The sequence below is a fragment of the Anolis carolinensis genome, chromosome 4, assembly GCF_035594765.1.
Source record: "Anolis carolinensis isolate JA03-04 chromosome 4, rAnoCar3.1.pri, whole genome shotgun sequence".
Lineage (NCBI taxonomy): Eukaryota > Metazoa > Chordata > Lepidosauria > Squamata > Dactyloidae > Anolis > Anolis carolinensis.
The window spans coordinates 118,631,475-118,653,073 of NC_085844.1; the positions used below are offsets into that span (position 1 = coordinate 118,631,475).

General features: G+C 38.2%; 1 protein-coding gene across 2 annotated transcripts; it reads left to right on the forward strand.

Annotated features, from left to right (window-relative positions):
- The first annotated feature begins 2,185 nt into the window (after nt 1-2,185).
- Nucleotides 2,186-20,048, forward strand: ssr1 (signal sequence receptor subunit 1). 2 transcript variants are annotated; one of them, XM_008117962.3, is made up of 9 exons: nt 2,186-2,404; nt 9,776-9,894; nt 12,648-12,735; nt 12,818-13,080; nt 14,182-14,258; nt 14,786-14,864; nt 15,664-15,757; nt 16,312-16,326; nt 18,983-20,048. In XM_008117962.3, exons 1-9 carry the CDS (start codon nt 2,317-2,319, stop codon nt 19,048-19,050), a joined length of 891 nt encoding a protein of 296 aa, XP_008116169.1. In that variant the 5' UTR covers nt 2,186-2,316; the 3' UTR covers nt 19,051-20,048. The 2 variants fall into 2 exon arrangements, with proteins under 2 accessions (XP_008116169.1, XP_008116170.1); XM_008117963.3 differs by lacking the exon at nt 16,312-16,326 and having other exon boundaries at nt 2,188-2,404.
- The last annotated feature ends 1,551 nt before the right edge of the window (nt 20,049-21,599 follow it).

Below are 21,599 nucleotides of genomic sequence, written 5' to 3' on the forward strand. Positions count from 1 at the left end.
GGACTGGAAAATGACTAAACGTTGGGGCTGTAGAGTCCAACAGCGTTATGGCAAGACACTGAACAGAACGGAACTTATTTTTAAATAGGGATGTGCACTGTTCAGGACTATATTATTTTCATTTTGGAAGACAAGCCTCTAGTCCACTTGATTTAATAAGGAATTCATAACACTGTTCTGATGTCACAGTACTGTCACAGTACTGCAATGCCATTCATTTAAAATGAGCCAGCTTGGTTGGTGAAGAAAGTAATGCTTCGAGTACAATATCTTTAAAATGGTACTGTTCTATTATCCGGGCAGACTCTAAAAGGGTGCCTAGAAAGAGAAGCGACTCCATTTTATTTGGGGGGGGAGAACAATTTTCTCTCTTTTTGCTGGTTATTCCCCCATCCCACCCCCACATTTTCCATTTCATAAATGAGGGTGGGACATGGGTGGGAGGAATAACAGAAAAACAGAAATAGTTTAACTCCCCCAACCCCCACCCCCATAAAATAGTCTATCTTATTCTATTTCCCTTTGGGGAGATTGTGGCGGGGTATTAAAAATAAGGTTATTATTGTTATTATTCTCTCTCTATTGCACCCTTGTGGTCTCCACTCGGATAATGAAACAGTACTGTGGGGTTTAACTTGTATTTTCACTCTTTTGTATCTTGTAGTATGTTTTGTAATAGTGTTTTATCTCTTGTTTATTGATATTGTATCGCACCACAAACCACATGAGACGGGTGGGTAATAAAAACATTATTATTACTACTACTACTACTACTACTACTACTCAAAGTGGCCAGTTTCTGGTCAAAGGAAATTTAGTACAATTCCAAGTTTGTTTGTTTTTTAAACTCTGTTTTTTGACTTTGTGGTTTTTTATACATTATAATTGTATCCTCAATTTGCTTCTCACATAATAATAATAATAATAATATAGTTCCGCTTACTCCATACTTATAATAGTGTATTTCATAAAACTGTTCTGGGGGAAAGGTAATTAAGGGTACTTAATTAAGTCTGTACTTCCCTGCATATTTGCGGCTGGTTTTGAGTAGGTACCAAAAATTTAAAAAATCAAATCACCACCATACAATATGGATAACCTAGGAATCTACATGATGCATTTGATACCACTATCATGGCTTCCTCCTGCCAAATCCTGGGATATATCGCTTCTACTAGCACGTATTCTACTAGCACTTTTCATCTCCAAATTCTCAGTACTGGAGAACCATAGCAAATGTTGAACTGTCTCATAGAGAGCCCTATATCCCAGGATTGGATCCCAGGTTTTCTGCTTTAAACTGGATTATACGAGTCCGTACTGCCAGATAATTTGGGATAACTGGACTACTTTGAGTTTTGCAGGCTGTATGGCCATGTTCAAGGAGCATTCTCTCGCATTTCACCCACATCTATGGCAAGCAATTTCAGAGATTGTGAGGTGTTGGAAACTAGGCAAGTGGGGTTTGTACGAGTATATATATGTGTGTGTGTGTAATGTTCAGGGTGGGAGAAAGAATTCTGATGGATGCAAGTATGAATGTAGCATCTGGCCGACTTATTAGCATTGAATAGCCTGGCAGCTTCAAAGCCTGGTGTTTCCTGCCTGGGGGAATCCTTTGTTGGGAGGTGATTAGCTGGCCCTGATTGTTTCTTGTCTTGAATTCTGTCTTCTGAGTGTAGTTCTTTATTTACTGTTCTGGTTTTAGAGGGTTTTTTTAAATACTGGTAGCCAGATTTTGTTCATTTTCATAGTTTCTTACTTTCTGTTGAAATTGTCCACATGCTTGTGGATTTCAATGGCTTTCAATTTCGATCTGGGATAAACAGAAAATCTGGGATCAGATCCTGGGATGCAGGGCCTGTCTGGAAGGGCCCAGAGTCGCCTAATTTTGGGTTTTCCCTCTACGAGGAAGGAAAGCACCACATACGTTGTGATTCATACAAGAAAAGAAAGCCCCACATCACCACCAATGCAGACTTCCACACATGCGCGCTGCGGGCACCCTTCAGGTGTCAACCTGGGAAGGCTAAGAAGGGCGAGTGGGAAAGCGCATGCGCACTAGCTCCGGGGACGGAGCCTGGAGGGCGTTCATCGGCATCACGTGACTCCGCCTGCCCTCCTTCCAAGGGAAGCCACGTCGGCTGTTCGGTCGACCGAAGGGGCGTGGCCGGGCGGACTGCGTGTCGGGGGTGACGTCAGGGCGCCGCAGGGTGAGGGAGGCGTGGCGTCGGCCGGATGGGAGCCTCTCGCCATTGCGCAGCGGCAAGGGAAAGGCGTTAACTGTCGCCGAGGCCGCGTCGTTGTCCCGCCACCATGAGGAGGTCCTTGCCCCAACTACTGCTGCTCGTGCTGCTGGCCTTCCCGGCCGCCTTGCTCCTCGGCGGCGCTGGAAGCGGCCCAGGTAAGAGGCTGAGGGAAAGAAGGAGACAAGAGAAGAGCGCAGAGGGCTGGGCGCGTGCGCTCTGGGCTCTGCGGCGCGTGCCCAGCCGCGAGACAGCGGTGGTGAGGCGACCGTTGTCAGCAGGGAGGGAGGGGGTTATATTTTGAATCGGGAGCAGCGCGTGAGGCCCTTTCTCAGAATTTCCAGCGGAGAGGGGGGGGGCGGGATTTCCCTCAGGTCTGACGTGTCAGTTCAGATCACGGTGCCTCCCTCTCCTGTTAATGCACATGGTGACTTCTGTCGCCCCATTTGTTTATACAGTGTGCCCCACAACATTTATACACCCTTAGCATTGCATAATTATGTACAAATGCAATATATATTCATTCATTCATTCAGTGAGTCCTTGGTATCCCACTCTCCCAGATACCAGAACCCGTGGATATTTAAGTGCCATTGACTTAGCAAAATGGTGCCCCTTAAATAAAATGGCAACATCAGAATTTACTTTTTGGAACTACTGTATTCTTAAATATTTTTAAACCTTGTATGCTTGAATCCACACACAGAATCTGTGGATACAGAGGACTGGCTGTACAATTATGTGATGGCTAAAAAAGCCAATGGGATTTTGGCCTAGTGTCTAGGTCAGTGGTTCTCAACCTATGGGTCCCCAGGTGTTTGGGCCTACCACTCCCAGAAATCCCAGCCAGTTTACCAGCTATTAAGTTTTCTTGAAATTGAAGGCCAAAAGTTGAGAACCACTGGTCTACATCCAGGGAAGTCATGCTACCCCCTGTGTTCTGCCTTTGTTAAACCACACCTAGAATACTGTGTCCAATTCTGGGCACTGCAATTGAAGGGAGAGGTTGACAAGCTGGAAGGTGTCCAGAGGAGGGCAACTAAAATGATCAGGGGTCTGGAGAACAAGCCCTATGAGGAGCGGCTTAAAGAGCTGGGCATGTTAAGCCTGCAGAAGAGAAGGCTGAGAGAAGACATGATAGCCATGTACAAATATGTGAGAAGTCATAGGGGGGAGGGAGCAAGCTTGTTTTCTGCTGCCCTGGAAACTAGGACACGGAACAATGGCTTCAAACAGGAAAGGAGATTCCACCTGAACATTAGGAAAAACTTCCTAACTGTGAGATCTGTTCAGCAGTGGAACTCTCTGCCCAGGACTGTGGTGGAGGGTCCTTCTTTGGAGGTTTTTAAGCAGAGGCTGGATGGCCATCAGTCGGGGGTGCTTTGAATGTGATTTTTCTGCTTCTTGACGGGGGTTGGATTGAATGGTCCACAAGGTCTTTTCCAACTCTATGATCCTATAATTAGACGTCCCAGTTGTAGAAAATTGTCGCAGAATTACAATAAGAAACTTTCAAGGGAAGTTTGTGACACTGCTTAGAAAAGGCGAGCGATACATTGCTGCAGAGGAAGGACAATTTGCACATCTAACATCAAATTGCCATTTCAGATGGAATGTGTAGCTGCGATTAAATCATTATTGCAACACTCATTCTCATAAATGTATTTGTTTAGCCTTTGAAGAATCACTGTAGTTCCTATTAGCTATCAAAGAGTGTATGCACTTTTGGGGTACATCTTGTCTATTTCCTATATATAATCACTTCTCCAGGAACTGAAAAATAAATGCTTGTTAACAGATTGGGTTGCAGGGTCTTTGTCACCCTTCAGAGAAACTTCAGCCAAGAGCTGAAATCCGTACTCTGGGTATTGTTGACTCAAGTGGTGTGTTGTCCAAGAGGCCGGAGTTACTGTGATTACTTCCCTAAATCATATACAGTCACTCGTAAACTTGAGACCTGTTCACACAACATAGTCTATAGCATTATGATTCCACTTTAATCTTCATAACATCATCCCACAAAATCCTGGTATTAGTGGAGAAAGGGGGCTTCAGAATCCTTAACCAGGCAGCCCTCCTGCTGTCTCTTACCAAACTACAAATCCCAGGAGCCCATAGGGCACAACCTTGGCAGTTAAAGTGGATGACAGTGCTATAGCTGTGTAGAGTGAAAGCATCCCTGGATTTAGCTCTTAAATCCTACAAGCATCTATGAAGTGCAAATGCAATGTTTTATCAGCTTTTAAATGCAATTTGTTCAAATGTACACACATTCAGCTGCCGGTCACCAAGACCCACTTTGCACCTGCGTGGATATGGTTTCAGTTGTTTATTACCATACACTTAATAACTTGTAGCTGAAAAAAAATGAAATTGCTCAACTGGAAAGTTCTGAGGAAGTTCTTGTAAGGTGACTGCATATGATAATGCACAGATTTATCTTCCAATCTCTCAAAAGCGGAACAGCCATCCAAAACTTTCTTGAAAAAAAAGAAAGTGGTTGACAGCCAATACACTGGTGTCTGATCTATGGAGTCCCTCCCATAAACTTGGTGGAGAAGAAATTCAAAGCAATGGTTTGTAATGTTTGTATTGTTATAGTAGTTGTGAAGTCTTTACAAAGATTTAGCTGGAGCCAGTTTGTGTCAGATATGTGAACCAGTGGCTTTATATTAATGAAAGTAATATAGATATCAAAAGTGGAGTTAATCTGTATAATGTATCTATTTGGTCTAAGTACATTTAACGAGGGACATGCGTGCGTATGGTTCTCCTCTCACAACCGCTACTAGAACTGGACCAAATTATTCTTCATGTTCAAGTGTTCATTACACATGCCTGGTGTTGCCTTCAGTTGCTGTCAGTTCTGTCCTTCGTGCATATGCCTAGAGAATGCAATAATGCAATGCAATTCTTTCCTGGGAGTGCTGTCAATTTGATTCTGTCTTCTCTTACAAATTACAGGCAATTTCTTTGCCACATCTGGAATATTACAAAGCAAAATAGTGCTTCCCCCTCCACACCATTTAAAGATGGTTTGTCCATGCAGTTGTTAACAGTTTTCTTTTTCTTTTTTTTGCCTTGTCAGTTTGATCTTAATAACTATAGCCTAGTGTTGGCAAAGTTTCAGGAAAAGGTTTGATTCAATGAGCTGTCTAACCAAGTAGTGTACTTGCTGACCAAGGCGCTATATATATATATATATATATATATATATATATATATATATAAGGTACAGTAAGACATGCTTAGGTGCACATTGCATGTTTTAAGCACATACTGGAATTCCAATCAAATAACAATTTATTTAGATTTCACAGACAAGAACTTGCTGCTGCAAGAGAAGTGGAGTTAACTCTACTTAAAACGCCAGTTCATGATATTCTAAACATTTTGTAACACAGATATTTAACATAGATATTCTTATCTAAAACATTGTGAGAATTTATTTATCAGTTTCCCTTAATGCTTATGTTCTTGTAAGTTTTCTTCCCCCTGTTCTATCTCCATTATTTGTGACTACTATGCATGCGATATGTGAGGAACTGTTTAAAAAACAAATCCTCCATATAATTTGCCTTCTCACGATGAATCCATTTTATAATAGCATAGGAAGATGCATGTCAAAACCATATGTTGATGTGGCACTGACTGCATTCAGAAGTACTGTTTGTTGTAAAGAAAAAAAATGGGCAATACACATTATTGGATTCTTTCAACAATTTGGGTGTTTTAAAAAAGATAAAAGTATCCTGTAGCATCTGGTTCCAAGCAGAAGTTTTTGTGGACATTAATCACCATAATTAAAAACATTGTCTAACCACATTTAATGAAGCGGGCTGGTGTCCATGAAAGCTTATGCTACAAATTTCTTAATCACTCTCAAAGATGCTATAGGATTTTATACAGACACAAACTTCATTTTGTTCATTGAATTATGGCCATTCCAAGGATATAGCTTATAGCATTCATAGATGATCTTCCATCCAGGTATTAGACAAGGGCAGCTATGAAGGAAGGAACTATCCAAAATCCTAGAGTATAAAGACACATCATTGAATACCAAAGTTAGGATGGCCCATGCCATCATATTTCCAATTTCACTGTGTGCTTGGACATTGAGATGTGATGGAAAAGTGTTCTTAGGTTACTGTGAACTGCTAAAAAGACAAATAAAAGGATCCTAGAGCAAATCAGACACAAAGTCCCGTCCCCCTAGAGGCAAGATCACTAAATTGAGGCTTTTGTGTTTTGGACATATGAAAACATGCCTCACTAGAAAGAACAATAATGTTTGGGAAGGTGGAGGCAGTAGAAAAAGACCACAATCTACAAGACCTGCGCATGGCTATTAAGATTGAGTGACTTGGAGGTGGCTCCAGCATTGATTTATTTGGGGATGCTGTCACATTTAGTTCTGTTTCCAGATTCCTTTTATAGAATTTGTTTTCTGTGCCTGTCACACTGGAATAACAATTTAACTAACATATTTATCACAGGCCCATGACTTTTCCTTATTTTCACGAGTTCAGATCTCAGTTGTGTCTGTGTAAAATTAATAATCTTTTGTTCTGGTGGTCGTCATTGTCCAGTAGTCATGGGCACCATGTAGATCTAGTGCCTCTTGTGAACCAGAACTTAATTGCAAGTTGGTGTTGGCTTGATTTCAGAAGCCTTCTGCTGGTAATTGTCCCAGACCTCTCTCTTACAATTTATCCTTTTGGGAGTCTGCTAGACAGTAGGGATGTTAAGGGAGCCGGGGGGGGGGGGGGGGGGGGGGAGAGAGAGAGAGCTGTGGCTGCAGAGAAATGGCCCTGTCACATTTTATTCTGACTCTACCTAAAACTGATTTCAGCTATGCTCATTAATTGCCACTGTGAAATGATTTCCAATAAAATTCAGTCCCTCAGAGAAGTGTTTTCTTCAGTTTTAACCGGACATTAATTAAACTCATTTTGTCCACTTGTTGTCTATTAATCCCATTTGAAGATACACTTCTGGCTGCATCCAATTTTTTGCGAATATGTTGCCTTAATGACATACTAACTTTTAGGTAGTATATTTATAACTTAATGCTCACCAGTTTGTAAGTAGCATACTTCTCATCATCTTAACTTGTGAAAATATTAATAATTCATTACCCCGATTCACTTTATTGGAAGAGTTATATTACTGGACACAGTCCATGAAAAGTCATTTCAGTTATGCATGTGCAACAGCAGTTCATTCTGTAGTAGGTACTCCTTGCCGTTAAATTGCTTTGGTTAGCAGTGTATCTTGATGGAGAATTGCACAGTTTCACAGTTTTGATCTAGTTTACATTTACAGTATAGTACCTTCAATTCAATGACAATTCATTCCAAAGAACTGAAGTATAGCACTTTTATTCTTGGGTCTGTGTCTGGCTGCCTAACAGATGTTGAATCCACTCCCCCCCCCCCCCCCCACTAGAATGCCACATCATCATGGCTTCTAAAATATATAGGAGAGAGCATGGAAGTTGGAAAACATGCTATTACTTGAAAACGTTTGAGTGGTTTTGTGCAGTTGAATACTTTAGCTATGTTTGCTTTCTAAGAAAATTATTAAGGAGTCTACCATGAAGGTAGTATTTCAAATTATTTAAATGACTGAGGACATTTAGGGAAATAAAGGGAAGACTTTGTAACTCTTCTTCCGTATAAGCTTATACTTTATCTTCATAATGTTTAATTATAATGTGACACATCTGTTCTAACACAGGCTTAATGAAAACTTAAATTGAACCAAGATGTTGATCTTAAGCCTTTAAGTCATTTGTTGGAAGTGATTGAGTTGTGGTTGCTTAATAGACTAAAGAAGATCCACAAGTAAAATGTTAGCAGGATGGGAAATCTAGTTTGAGTTACTTCTAACTTTTAATTGGCATGATGTAACCTAAAATCCCTTATTGCTTATTTTTCCTGCATAGTTATGCACCACTTTGTCAAATAGTTCTATCCAAAGGTGCTCTGATTTTTTTTTTGTTTAGTGTGGTTGTAATGAAACAAATTGGCACAACATCATTTGACAGAATTACATTGATGGTGCAGTGTAGATGCACTGTAGTATCATAGAGCTTCAGTTATAGTTGCAACTAATAGGCCCGAATAAGGTGCTGATCCCTGGCATATGGGTGGAGGGACTGCTTAAGAAACAGCATTATATATTTTACAAGTAGAGATTTCTTTAGCATTTCAATTGGTGTGATAACTTTATAGAAGATTAACTATCACCCTAACATGCACCTTCACTTTTCTTTACCCCTGCCTTCCATCTTACTCCTGTTGCAGCTGCCCTCCTCCATTAGCTTTTGCTCTTTCTGCCTCTGCCTTGCACTCATTGACCATTCCACTCCCTGCTGCTGCCTCTGTCCTAAATCTTGTTGTTCTTTCCATACCTGGACAACCTCAGGGTCATAATAAGGAAAAGACAATTTTTGTCTGTCGCAGAACAAAGAAAAAAAGTACCTTGAGGTTGTGATAGACATGGCCTTCTGAAAGAAAGCTCATCCTTTCCCAGGAATGATGACACAAGTGTCTTCTCTCAGTTCAATTGTTCCTTCATGAGAAACCGGCACTAAGGTACTTGGCCATTGACTTGAATTCCTGGACATGCATGTTTTGGAACATTTAAAAGATGTTGTGATCCTGCTGGCTTCAGTAGCACTTGGCTGGTTGTTAAATAGTATTATGCTAATTTTATTGGTGTCTTTCAGTATTTTATGGTTATGAATTCATTTAGTTATAACTATTTGTCCATGTTTTATCAAGTTATACTAAAGGCTGCCCAAGGGGATAACCTATAGATATTTTAAATGATTTGTATTGTACCTAGCATAACAGTAAACATCACGTAACCATTAGTTAGAGGTGTAGCCCTGAGTACTGTATAAAATAAATGCCTCTTTTTAAATGTTTGTTTTAAAGTTCTTCTAATTCTGGCACAGAAGTCATTGATATTTCCCTTTATATTAGTTTTTTGCATATTCATTTCTTTTTAAATTGAAGGTGGGCCTCTGAAGTGTGTGTGAGCCAATTCTTTGACTGAAATCATCTAAAACAGTGTGGGTCCCCGGATGTTTTTGGCCTTCAGCTCCCAGAAATCCTAACAGCTGGTAAACTGGCTGAGATTTCTGGGAGTTGTAGGCCAAAGCACCTGGGGACCCACAAGTTGGGAACCACTGCTCTAAGACTACCCCCCTCAAATAAAAATAAAAGTAGTCAGCTTCTGGAACCTATTTAAAAGTTGGATTGACACTTCTGGAGACCACTTCTGGAAACAGGTAGAAAAAGGAGTCCAGGGAGTTCTGAGGGGATCAAAGGTTTGGGGAAAAAACAGCTTTGGCGGAAATCCTGTTCTCTCAGCAACTTTGCCTTCCCACTCATCTAAATCAGTTTATGGGATTTGACCTTAAGCTTTTGTAGGAAAGCTCAAACTAAGAAGAGCTTTGCCAATGCCATTTCATCAAAGACATTTTTTCAATTATTAATCATTTTCTTTCTTTTCAGGCTCTGGCTTGCTTGTGGCTGCTCAAGATGCTACAGAAGATGAGGAAGCAATGGAAGATACTGTAGTTGAAGATGAAGATGATGAAGCTGAAGTTGAAGAAGATGAACCCACAGAATTGGTACGTTTGCAATGATTTATTTTGTTCTGTTTGAAAAACTAATAATTTTCATCTTTATTAATTTTTGCAACATATATCTTTTGTCAAGAGTAAAGATGCAAGAACATTTTTAAAATAAAACTTTTCTTCATGGACATAGAGTCAGAGTGTTTATACATTTTAAAATGTTTCACACTTCACAGCATTTTCCCAATCCAAAAAAAGGTTTACAGTTTTTAAACATGCACACACACACATATATTGCAAAACAATAATGCATTATGCAAAACATAATCTTGTATACATTTGAATTTTCCCAGAAAGATTTTAAATGTGAACGCTTAACTATTTTAATAGGCTCTTTGATTTGTCAGTGCCATCTTTCTTACTGAGGATAAGAAAACATTTGATTGTTACAGCTGGCCTTCCACCTTTGGGGGTTAGGGGCACAATCCTATCTGTGGAGCTGGGTGCTGCATGTATAGTGAACCCTTGTCTCGCCATCACTTCCTAAGGACTGGGCTGTCAATGCAAGTGTTCACATACCGTGTTTCCCCGAAAATAAGACCTAGCAGGGGTTTGGGGGGATTGCCAAATATAAGGCCTCCCCTGAAAGTAAGACCTAGCAACTAAGGCTGCAGCAGAGTTCCATTGGGAAGCATGGCTGCAGGGCTAAAGCAGCACTCATTCATACACACCGGAGGGAGGGAAAGTGCTTGCTTTCTGTGCCTCCCTCCCTCCCTGCCTGCCTTGCCTTGCCTGTCCCCCAGCCGAGGCTTGAAAAACCTTCAGTGGCTGCTACTGCGCTGCCGCTTCTTCCTTCGGAGACAAGGCCATGCTGACCATGCTCCCTTGCTTCCCAGAGGCTTCTGATTGGCTCCTGGAGCCAGGGCAAGGGAGGGTGGGAGGGAGGGAAGGAAGAGGGCTTTCGTCCTGCTGCTTTTGCTCCTTAAAGGTACAGGACGCATTGGGATTCTCCTCTCATCTTCCTATCCTATGCCATGAAACTGATTATTTTATACTATTATTCTATTTCCATATTATTATCATCATATTCTGTTACTATTATTATATCCCATTATTATATTATCCTATTAATATATTTTAAATCATTATATTATATTTTTCTATTATTATTATTATATCATTATATTATTATTCTATTATTATTCTATTATATTTTCATATTATATTATTATTCTGTTATTATTAAATTCCATTTTATATTACCCTATTAATATATTTTATATCATTATATTCTATACTATTATTCTATTATATTATCATATTATTATTTTATTATTATTAGTATATTCTGTTATTATTATTATATTCCATTTTATATTATCCTATTAATATATTTTATATCATTCTATTCCATTCTATTATTCTATTATATTATCCTATTATTATATTATTATTATTAGTATATTCTGTTATTATTATTATATTCCATTTTATATTATCCTATTAATATATTTTATATCATTCTATTCCATTCTATTATTCTATTATATTACCCTATTATTATTATATTATTATGCTATTCTGTTATTATATCCCATTATTATATTATCCTATTAATACCATATTATTATCATTTTCTGTTATTATTATATCCTATATTATATTATCTCATTAATATATTGTATATCATTATATTATTATATTATTATTATAGTATATTATATTATTCATCATTCATGACTACATTGAAACTAGAATAGAAAGAAATCAGCATGGAAACCTTGTGAAACCTAAATTGCAAGAGGTACCATAGATTGTTGTACATGTAAATAATGGTAGTAACAAGAAATTCTTGATAGGATTCATAGTTTGTCTGGTTATGCTGGTTTGTGATGACAACTACTTTACAGTATATAATAAATGTTCATTTTGTTGTTCAACAATAAATGTGAGCTGCTCTTCTTGGAAAAATAAGACATCCCCTGAAAATAAGACCTAGTGCATCTTTGGGAGCAAAAATTAATTTTATTTATTTATTTATTTATTTATTTATTTACAGCATTTATATTCCGCCCTTCTCACCCCGAAGGGGACTCAGGGCGGATCACATTACACACATCAGGCAAACATTCAATGCCTTTTTAACATAGGACAAAGACAAACAAACATAGCTCCGAGCGGGCCTCGAACTTATGACCTCCTGGTCAGTGATTCATTGCTCTCCCGTCTGCGCCACAGCCTCGGGCTGTCTTATAAGACCCTGTCTTATTTTCGGGGAAACAGGGTAGCAGCCACAGCTTCAGGAGGCAGGGCAGCAGAACAAAACTTGAAATGTGAAAATGGAGGGACAACATAGACTTAATATCACCAACCAAGAGTATCCAAATTATCATAGAGAGCTCAAGAGGTTTGAGATGCCTTAACATCAAATGGGATATTACCAAAGCAGATATTTGCTAGTATAGACAAACAGGAACCACACTTACCACCAGTAAAATTGATGAAATAAAGCACTTTGTTAGAGGAAGCAATAGGTTATCCTTTGGAAATCTGGTACTCAGATGTTCTTTTAATAAGATTTCATGACTTCCTCTTCCAACAGCTTCTCAAATAGTGAAGGATCTTCAGGGGATCGTCGCTGTTAGTAGTGTATAGCCTTAAGAGATTGGAAGTGTATTGGGTGGCAATTGATTTTTTGATCTAGAAATGCATTGATGGGGAAAATTTGCAGTAACATCTTTACTGCGTCCAGACATTCATTGCTTTACTGTTCATCATAGGCTTTTCAAAACATTCTCTTGTATTAGACAGAAGAGAAAGAAGAAGAAGACCTGTCTGGAGAACCTAAAGCCTCACCGAGTGCAGATACAACAATCTTGTTTGTGAAAGGAGAAGGTAAAGATGGTTAAATTCTGACACAATTTTTCAGTTTAATACAGAATTGCATTTTAACCATTTCCCTAATTTTTCTCACCAGATTTTCCAGCAAACAACATTGTGAAGTTTTTAGTAGGCTTTACTAACAAGGGTACAGAAGATTTCATTATAGAGTCTCTAGATGCTTCATTCCGGTATCCTCAAGATTACCAGTTCTTCATTCAGAATTTCACAGCTCTTCCTCTGAACACAGTTGTTCCACCACAGAGACAAGCTACATTTGAATATTCCTTCATTCCTGCGGAGCCTATGGGCGGCCGGCCATTTGGACTCGTTATCAATCTGAATTACAAAGATCAAAGTGTGAGTGGTAGTCTGCAATTTTATTAGCTTTTAAACAGACTATTTTTATTTTTGCACTTGATAAACATTGTGGTTATACATAAGCAAGTAAGTCTTCTTGGACATAGAGTCTGAGAGTGGACATAGAGTCTAAGCAAGTCAGTCTTACTATTTGGCAGGAGTGGCAGCAGTTACACTACTCTTTCTGAAACATGTAACCATCTTCTGTTGAACAACAAAAGTATGTGCCACCTGACATATGCTTCATCTTCTAAATGCTTCCTTCATGTGCACTGATAGATATTGTGTGATCACCATTGTTGAAATAAAGGTCCATTTTGTGGAGCTTGTTTCCAAAAGGTACCAAATCCATCTGAACAAGTTTTACAGGAATAAAAAAGTTGTTGACATGCAGTCTTTTGCTATAAAATTCAATTTTCCAAGCCCTCTTCCAAAGTGATTTGATACATTTTTATAGTTTAGATCTGTACAAAATATTGTACTCCTAGCCAACAATATCCTGTCATCTGTAATTCGTTTTCTTTTCTTTTCTTTTATAATTTTGAATTTGGTATCTTTGGAAACAAATTCCACATTTAGCTTCTGTACATAGAATCAGCAAAGAAGGATTGTCACCATCGTGCTTACATTGAGCAGGCCCTGAGGCTAATTACACTAGTCCAAATCCATTTTAATTCTGGAAGAGCTTTAGTCTAAAAGTTGTATCATGACTATCCCAGGTAAATTTGTGATTGGAATAAGAAGGTTGTATGATATGTCCCTTAGATTTTTTGAATGAATGTAGTCGTGTAGTCAAAAACGCATACTGTCTACAAAAAAACCTCACAGTGCTTTTTAAAATTCTGTTTTGCCCATTGACCTCTTTCCATGATGTTATCAATACTTTATTATGACTTGAGACACATTTTTTGCTTGTTTCAGAGTTGGACTTTTGAATAGATACTCGTTTGTCTGTGTAAATTCTGTTCAGGAGGTTTACCCTCCCTTCAAAATAATCAAAAATCTAATGGACTTACATTTTTTTTCTTAAATAGTAATTCTAAGTGGCTTCATTGTTTACTGCATGCACAGTACATTAATAGTAGTGCTGTTTTATTTTAGGGGAACTTCTTTCAAGATGCTGTCTTCAATCAAACTGTTACAATTATTGAAAAAGAAGATGGATTAGATGGTGAAACGTAAGATTAATAAAATACCTTGTTAGTTGGTTTTAGAATAGTACCTCAGTTGCTTGGTTGCACCACCAAAAACAAAGGTGAAGAGCCAATATGCAGCAGAGAAATATTTGTGTATTTTGTGTGTCTTGTTCACCTTTGGTTGATAGTCTTACTGTGTTCTGTTTGAAGATCTTTAACAATATTCTACAAAACAAACATGTTTTCTTGTAAACCGCCCTGAGTCCTTTTGGGGAGATAGGGCGGTATATATATAAATCAATTATTATTATTATTATTATTATTATTATTATTATTATTATTATTATTATTATTGTATGACACAGCAAACAAGATAGATATGCTGGATTTCGTTTCACAAAATCACAAGTTGAACACTTCCCAAGTGTCTAGGACTGCGTGCAGATTATTATTATTATTATTTGACCCTGTGTTAGCTTACTGGCTTGCTTAATTTAATTAAGGGATATAGCTTTAGTAGCTTTTGCCTACTAAAAAAGTAACTAAATATTTTCTTCTTTTTATGTAAGCATCTTTATGTATGTGTTCCTTGCTGGCCTTGGTCTGCTTGTCATTGTTGGTCTGCACCAGCTGTTAGAATCTAGAAAGGTAAGTTATGGCTTTTGTGTACTCCATTCAAGATAGGATGTTGTCAGGATTATTTTTATTTATTGTCTCAAACACTTACTGAGTCTGTCCAGGTACATGGATAGGGTAATGACTGGAAACTTGCGTTTAGTACTCTACTCTTCTTGGAGGAAGGGTCATGCTATAAATATTGTTCCTTTTGATAGGAGCCATTTTACCCAGGTACAAAACCATGCAGTATAAATGTAATCACAGCCATACCATAAAAAAGCTTTTGACAAATAAATGTCTTTTTACACCTGCCCACTCCTTTTCTCCACCTCATCACTTGTCTGGTTTGAAGTTTTTCTAGCAACATCAGCATTGAGGGATTTGAGAAGGAGGGCTGGAAAAACAGACTTTTGATCTCCGCTTTCACAGGGTGTATGCATAATTCAGTGCAATAAAGCTTGTTAACTGTGATATACTGGTAATAATTTTGGAGACAGTGGAGCAGTAATGAAGATGAAGATGTTCATTTCAGTGAACATCTTCAAATGTTGGTATTCTTGGCAGGTTGCATAACTTTTGTAACCACATCTGCAACACATTTCTTAACCAAATGGAAAGTTATGAAATGGGATCAAACGTTATATGGCAACCTAAGCATTTATAATGATACAGAACTTCATCCAGCTAATATAGTTAATGTTTTTTTAATATCTGATTAACACAATATCCGCTCTATATAGCTTTGAATTGCCTTCTGATTGGATAGTATTGGCACGATGTCCTTTGTGGAGAAAAAATAATAATGTATTTTACTCTCTACCACCTTCAGAGAAAAAGACCAGCTCAAAAAGTAGAGATGGGAACATCCAATCAGAACGATGTTGACATGAGTTGGATTCCTCAAGAAACCTTAAATCAAATTAGTAAGTATCAAAGCCAGTAATCCCAGCAGTGAATTTATTATAGATAGTAAGGTAAAGGTTTCCCCTGACGTTAAGTCCAGGCATGTCTGACTCTGGGGGTTGGTGCTCATCTCCATTTCTAAGCCGAAGAGCCGCCGTTGTCCGTAGACACCTCCAAGGTCATGTGGCCAGCATGACTGCATAGAGTGCCGTTACCTTCCTGCCTGAGCTGTACCTATTGATCTGCTCACATTTACATGTTTTCGAACTGCTAGTTTGGCAGAAGCTGGAGAAAATAGAATGTGGTAATGAATCATCTGAATTTGCTTTCTGGTGGATTGGGCTCATTATATATTTATTAAAATCACTTTTTAAAGACATATCTACAATTTTATGATTACTGTGCTTAGCTTTTGTTGGGCTGGTTTTGAGGGAGCTATGAGAGTCTAAAATTTGCAAGGTTCAGTCTAACCCAACCTAAGTTCAGTTATGTCATATTCTAGATCTTTTAAATGCTTGCGAACTTTTCTAACATCTTTGCTATTTCTTCTGTTTTGTTTTTCCTGTGGCTTCAGTGCAAAGTAGAAGAGGTGAGACAAATTTCATTGGGCTGGAGCTTTTAAAAGTGTGCACTAATTTGGTGGTTGTACGTTTAACGCATTCTTGTTTGGTGGTTGGTATAGTTTTGGTAAAAATGCATGTGGTGGTAAAATAACATCAGGTCTTGGCAAGTCCCATATTTCTGTGATGTGAGAAAAGTCTTGCTTTAATTTGACTTGGTAGGTTAGCTGTTAAATATTTTCAGTGGTGTTAATACTCAAACACAACATTAATTTTCATGTTAATAGTTTTTAATTGCTGAAATTGAGCTATTGAATGTGCTTTCATCAGCCCATTCTAGTAATCTATGGTAGTTGAATGTGCTCAATTGCTGTGTTTTAACTGTGCAAGATCACTGAGAAAAGTCAGAAATATTCTATATTGCCATTTTCTGATTTATCCATTCCCTGTGTGTTTGAAGGATGCATTCAGGAATGCATTAACTTCCATTGTTGGCCAGGGCAGGCGGAGAACATGTAGTATTAAAGTTTTGCTTCATACTAGAGATCTCTAAGACTTACCGCTGCAGAGGAACATGTAGAAATCAGTAGAATGAAAGAAAGAAGAGCTCTGCCTATTGACAGACAGATCCAATGACATAATAATGCTAAAGGACAATGTTACAAAGTGTTACTTTTTATGCAGTACTAACATTAAGAATATAATTTTTTACAATGCATGCTGTGTGATATGAAAGATCTGTTTGCGAGACAAGGTGACAATTGAGCAAAGCTTGAATAAAATGAGTCTGAGGGAGGAATGGATTATGAGGACATAGAAGTAACAAAAAGGGCTTGTAGAAAATACAAGATATAGAAATGGGAGAAGCTGTGCAGACTGACATGAAAGTGGAGAAAAGCAGATTTGGAGGGTTGTTGGTTAGGGAGTTGACAGAAGGCATGGCTTTGCTAGGGCAGGACTGAACAGGATAATTCTGTCTGTTAACAGAATTGTTCTGTTATCATTGCAGCATTGTAGTACTTTTTGTAGGATTTATTGTAGCATTGTAAAGTGATAACACTACAGAGAAAAAAACCAATGACAACCAACCTCCCCCAATTGAGAAAATTGTATACATTTACTTGAACTAAGCAGCTAATTACTTATATTTGGATTTCTAGTTTTTTACTAACTAGAATTGTCCTGTGTTGTTGTCTGCCATTGCTCGTTTTTGCTTATAGAGAGCCCTGATGAGAGTGGCAAGGGATGGGGTTTGAATCCAGTCCTCCTATAGCAGGGGTTCTCAAACTGTGCTCCATAGAGCCCTTGGGGTTCCACAGGTGATGGTCAGGGCTCCATGGCACCTTGCTTCCCGCCTCCTCCTCTTGCCTCTTCCTGAGAATTGTGGGGAAATTAAAGTTTTGAGCTGCCAGCAACAGCAGCGTTCTCATGGGGCACAGACCCTTTCTCCCTCACCACCCAGACTATTTTCCTTGCTGTCCAGACCCATTCCCCCACCTTCCTCACTACCCAGAGTCTTGTCGCTGCTCAGACCCTTCCCTTTCTTTACTTCCAAAACACTATTTCCTTCCCATAGCTCTGGAGGTGCTTTGATTGTGTTTTTCCTGCATGGCAGAAGGCGCTGGGACTGGATGGCATCTGGTTTCTGCTATTATTATTATTATTATTATTATTATTATTATTATTATTATTATTAAGGCTGGATGTCCATCTGTTGGAGATGCTTTGAGTTTTTCCTGCATGGCAGAAGGGGGTTGGACTGAATGACTCCAGGGGTATTCCACTGAAATACTGTTAATTTTATGTTAATTAAAATTGTTCTTCATTTTCAATATTGTATTCGTTCTTTTCTTTTTATTTGCACTGGTGAATTAGTTCACACAAACACTCTCCATTAGTCTGCCACTGGCCTGGCCCATGCCTGATATAGATAGATAGATAGATAGATAGATAGATAGATAGATAGATAGATAGATAGATAGATAGATAGACACACCTTATATATTATATATAATATAATATATAAACATTTCTTGGTGCTCCACAATAAACTTTTGCTTCAAAAAGGGCTCTGTGGCTGAAAAAGTTTGAAAACCCCTGGTCTATAGTGTGGTCTTCCTGTTTTCTTAGACTTTATTGAGCATCATCAAGTAAAGCATTTTATTTATTGAGCGTAATTGAAATATCAAGTGCTTTTCTGAAGATTAACAAATTTACTTGACAAATTATATATATTAGTTTAAGTTGCTATAGTAGTCATAATCTTTTTGGAATGAACTAACGTAATGATCGGGTCAAATTTTAAGCTGACAAATGTAAAAGCTATTTTTCAAATTTAGCTATCTGGTAGGGGGGAATTGGACATGTTTATTTCATCTTTAGACCTGCTGTGCAAACCAGTGCACTCAGTCTAGATTCTAGGTATAGGAGCAGAAACAGCTTGATCAAGGGCACCCAGCGTACCATAGCTAATCTGAGACGGAATAGTTTGCTCTCCAACTGTCATAGGAATAAATAGGAAATAGCTACTAGCTGCATGTTTATAACTTGAGACAGCATATACAGTGCTTTCAGGTCTGCCTCTTGCATGATGATTCCCTGTGTCATCCGATGAGACACAATTTTCTGTTCCCTGGATTTAGTGAACTGATCTTGGTAGGTAACTATTATTTTTTTCCCTTTCAGACAAAGCTTCACCAAGACGGTTACCACGCAAAAGAACACAGAAGAGATCAGTGGGATCTGACGAGTAAACGTTGTTAGTACAGTCAGCCTTTACTAACCCAGCCATCCAACCCCTCCCTCTTGTTTTTGCTTGAAATGGGAGCTGTGCTGAGAAGCCATATTGACTGAGGAGAATACTATGAAACATTTGGACTAAGCATTTAGTTGTGTTCAGAGAACATTGCTAAACATGCACTTCTCGTTCCTTTTAAAGAAATTCTTGATTAAGAATCATTGTGCTATCTGAAATGTGCCTTTAGAGTCTCTTCATAACGCTAATTTGTCATCTGCACACCTGAGTTTCCAATTTCAATTGTGTCATTTCTTACCCTATTCTGATTGTATTCTGTCATGTAAGGTCCTTATCTATTTTCTTATCTGTTTCCCAGTGTCATTGATTTCATTCTTTGCTACATGTATGCAGCTACTTTTAGTACGCATGTTAAATCTCTCATGAAGCACTGAGTTCAGTTTTTGTGTGTGTAGCTTGTATTCTAAAGGCACAAGCAGGTGTAACTGCTTTTAGCAGTATTTTTAAAATTGCTGCTGCTGTTTGACATAAAGCGCACACAGTTTGAGATCCCAAATATTTCTTGCATATGTGTCAAATAAGGGATTTCTACAGCAGCTACATGTGTGAAAAATGGGATTGTGTGCTTATTGTTGCATTTATCACCCTCCTTTTTTATTACAGTATGGTTACATCTGTAATAAACTGCTGGTATTAGTCAGCAGATCTCATGATTGTACCCATGCGAATTCATTTTGAATGCTAGCTCAAATATTTACAAATTGGGCTTCAAAAATAAAATTTTACAGATTCTCCCACCAATTGGAAACCCAATCATGGATAGAAAAATGCATTGAATTTCTTGGCTAAAGCTGGATACAAGGTTTGACTTTTATGAAGGTGTCTGGGTAGCAACATAAAAAAAGTCAACAGTCAGGTTGTGTTCTTTTGTTCCCATATTTGATTGTATACAAAATGTGTTCTAAAATTACAGTAAAAACATAAATTTAAGTTTTATTTTTGAGTTTTGTGGTGCCTCTTTCCTTTTGAAATCCATGCATTTATTACTGTCTGTTCAGGATTATGCCTGGGGTTGAGTCCAGCTATATATTTCCCTCTAGAGGAAATTACAACTGAGAATGTATTCAGTTATTAACCTCTGGTTGAGCTAACTTGTTGAGAATTGGAAAATGCATTGATTTCATAATTTAAAATACTGAATACTGACTTCTTGGCTCAACACATGTTCTTGTTATGTGCATAGTAGTCTAGCCTAAATGCAGCATGTGAAAGTATAAGCTAAGACTGGAAACAGTGATATAGGAAGGCTTCAAAAGCTTCTTTCACTGAAGAAGATCTTAGTTCTTTCAACTCAGCTTTTGATTGGGGGGGAAAACATAACTCAAGATGTGAAATTCAGTTGTCATTTTGTTCCTGCTTGCATTAAATAGGACATTTTGCCTGATCTCTTGGGATGCGTATCTGAGCCAAAGTCATTAGAATACTTGCAGAGCATTTTGTGACTCAATTTGAAGTAGTCTAAAGCCTGTGCGGACAAAAATTGGAGTTTTTCTTCACTAATATTGTTTTTCTGAAACAATATATGTAATACTCATTGTTTACATTTGGCAATATATTTTGCTATTTGTTTCAGCTGTACTAAATGACCTTGGATCAGAAATTCATTATATTTTGATTACTGTTTATTAGTAATTCAGATGGTACTTTCAATATGCATCTTTAACATGTAGGATGAATATTCTGTTAATAAAAAATGATTCATTTAAAATGTCTACAAAGGCACACAATTTGCTGGTGAAGATTATTCGTGCTGGTCAAATTCAACAAAAGGTTCTAACCAAGGATGAACCTAAAGTTTTAGATGTGCTGAGCCTTTTCTTCTAGGGAGCTGGGGTGGAAGAGAGAATGGCTTATTGGCTATATCACAACTAAAGCACAATTTTGGTTGTAACATGTTTAGACACATGTTGCTTCTGTCAGTAGAAATGTGCTTCTGCTTCTCCTACTAGTCTTGGAACCTCCTTTTTGCTCATCTCAGTGATCTGTGAACGCAACTGCTTGCTCACTCTTTCTGGCAGAAGAGAAATAAAACGTTAAGAAAGATTGCGATGAAAGAGCCAAGTTAAGCCAGATGCAAACTTTCTGCAACTCAAGGATACAGCCTCGATGCTGGTACAAAGTTAGGCCAAGACAAAAGCAATCTTAAATAATTGCCAGCACTCCTGGGCTCGGGTGGATTTGCATTCAGCGTAGCTTCATCTCTGATCTCTGGCTATCTTCTGTTAGGATTGCACTCTGAAGCCTTGGGGTTATGCTGTGTCCCTTAATTATGTACTGCTTAAAAATTTAAATTAGTCTGAACCTGATTTATACTGTCTTGCTATTGCCTGTCTTGCTTCAGTTATTCAGCTTTGTATTTAAAAGAAAGCTTCCACCCATTTATAAGCTGCACATGCATTTTTCCCCATTGAAAATGACATTAAAATGCATAGTGGGCTCCATGGCTGTTGAGGTGTGTTCACCATATGTGGCATTCCCTGGCCTTTG

Excerpts from the sequence above, each read along its gene's own strand:
- ssr1 (XM_008117962.3), top strand. The coding sequence starts at position 2,317 with ATGAGGAGGTCCTTGCCCCAACTACTGCTGCTCGTGCTGCTGGCCTTC. Across the intron at positions 9,895-12,647 it reads AAGATGAACCCACAGAATTG|ACAGAAGAGAAAGAAGAAGA; the intron begins GTACGTTTGCAA and ends CTCTTGTATTAG. Across the intron at positions 14,259-14,785 it reads GATGGATTAGATGGTGAAAC|CATCTTTATGTATGTGTTCC; the intron begins GTAAGATTAATA and ends TTTTTATGTAAG.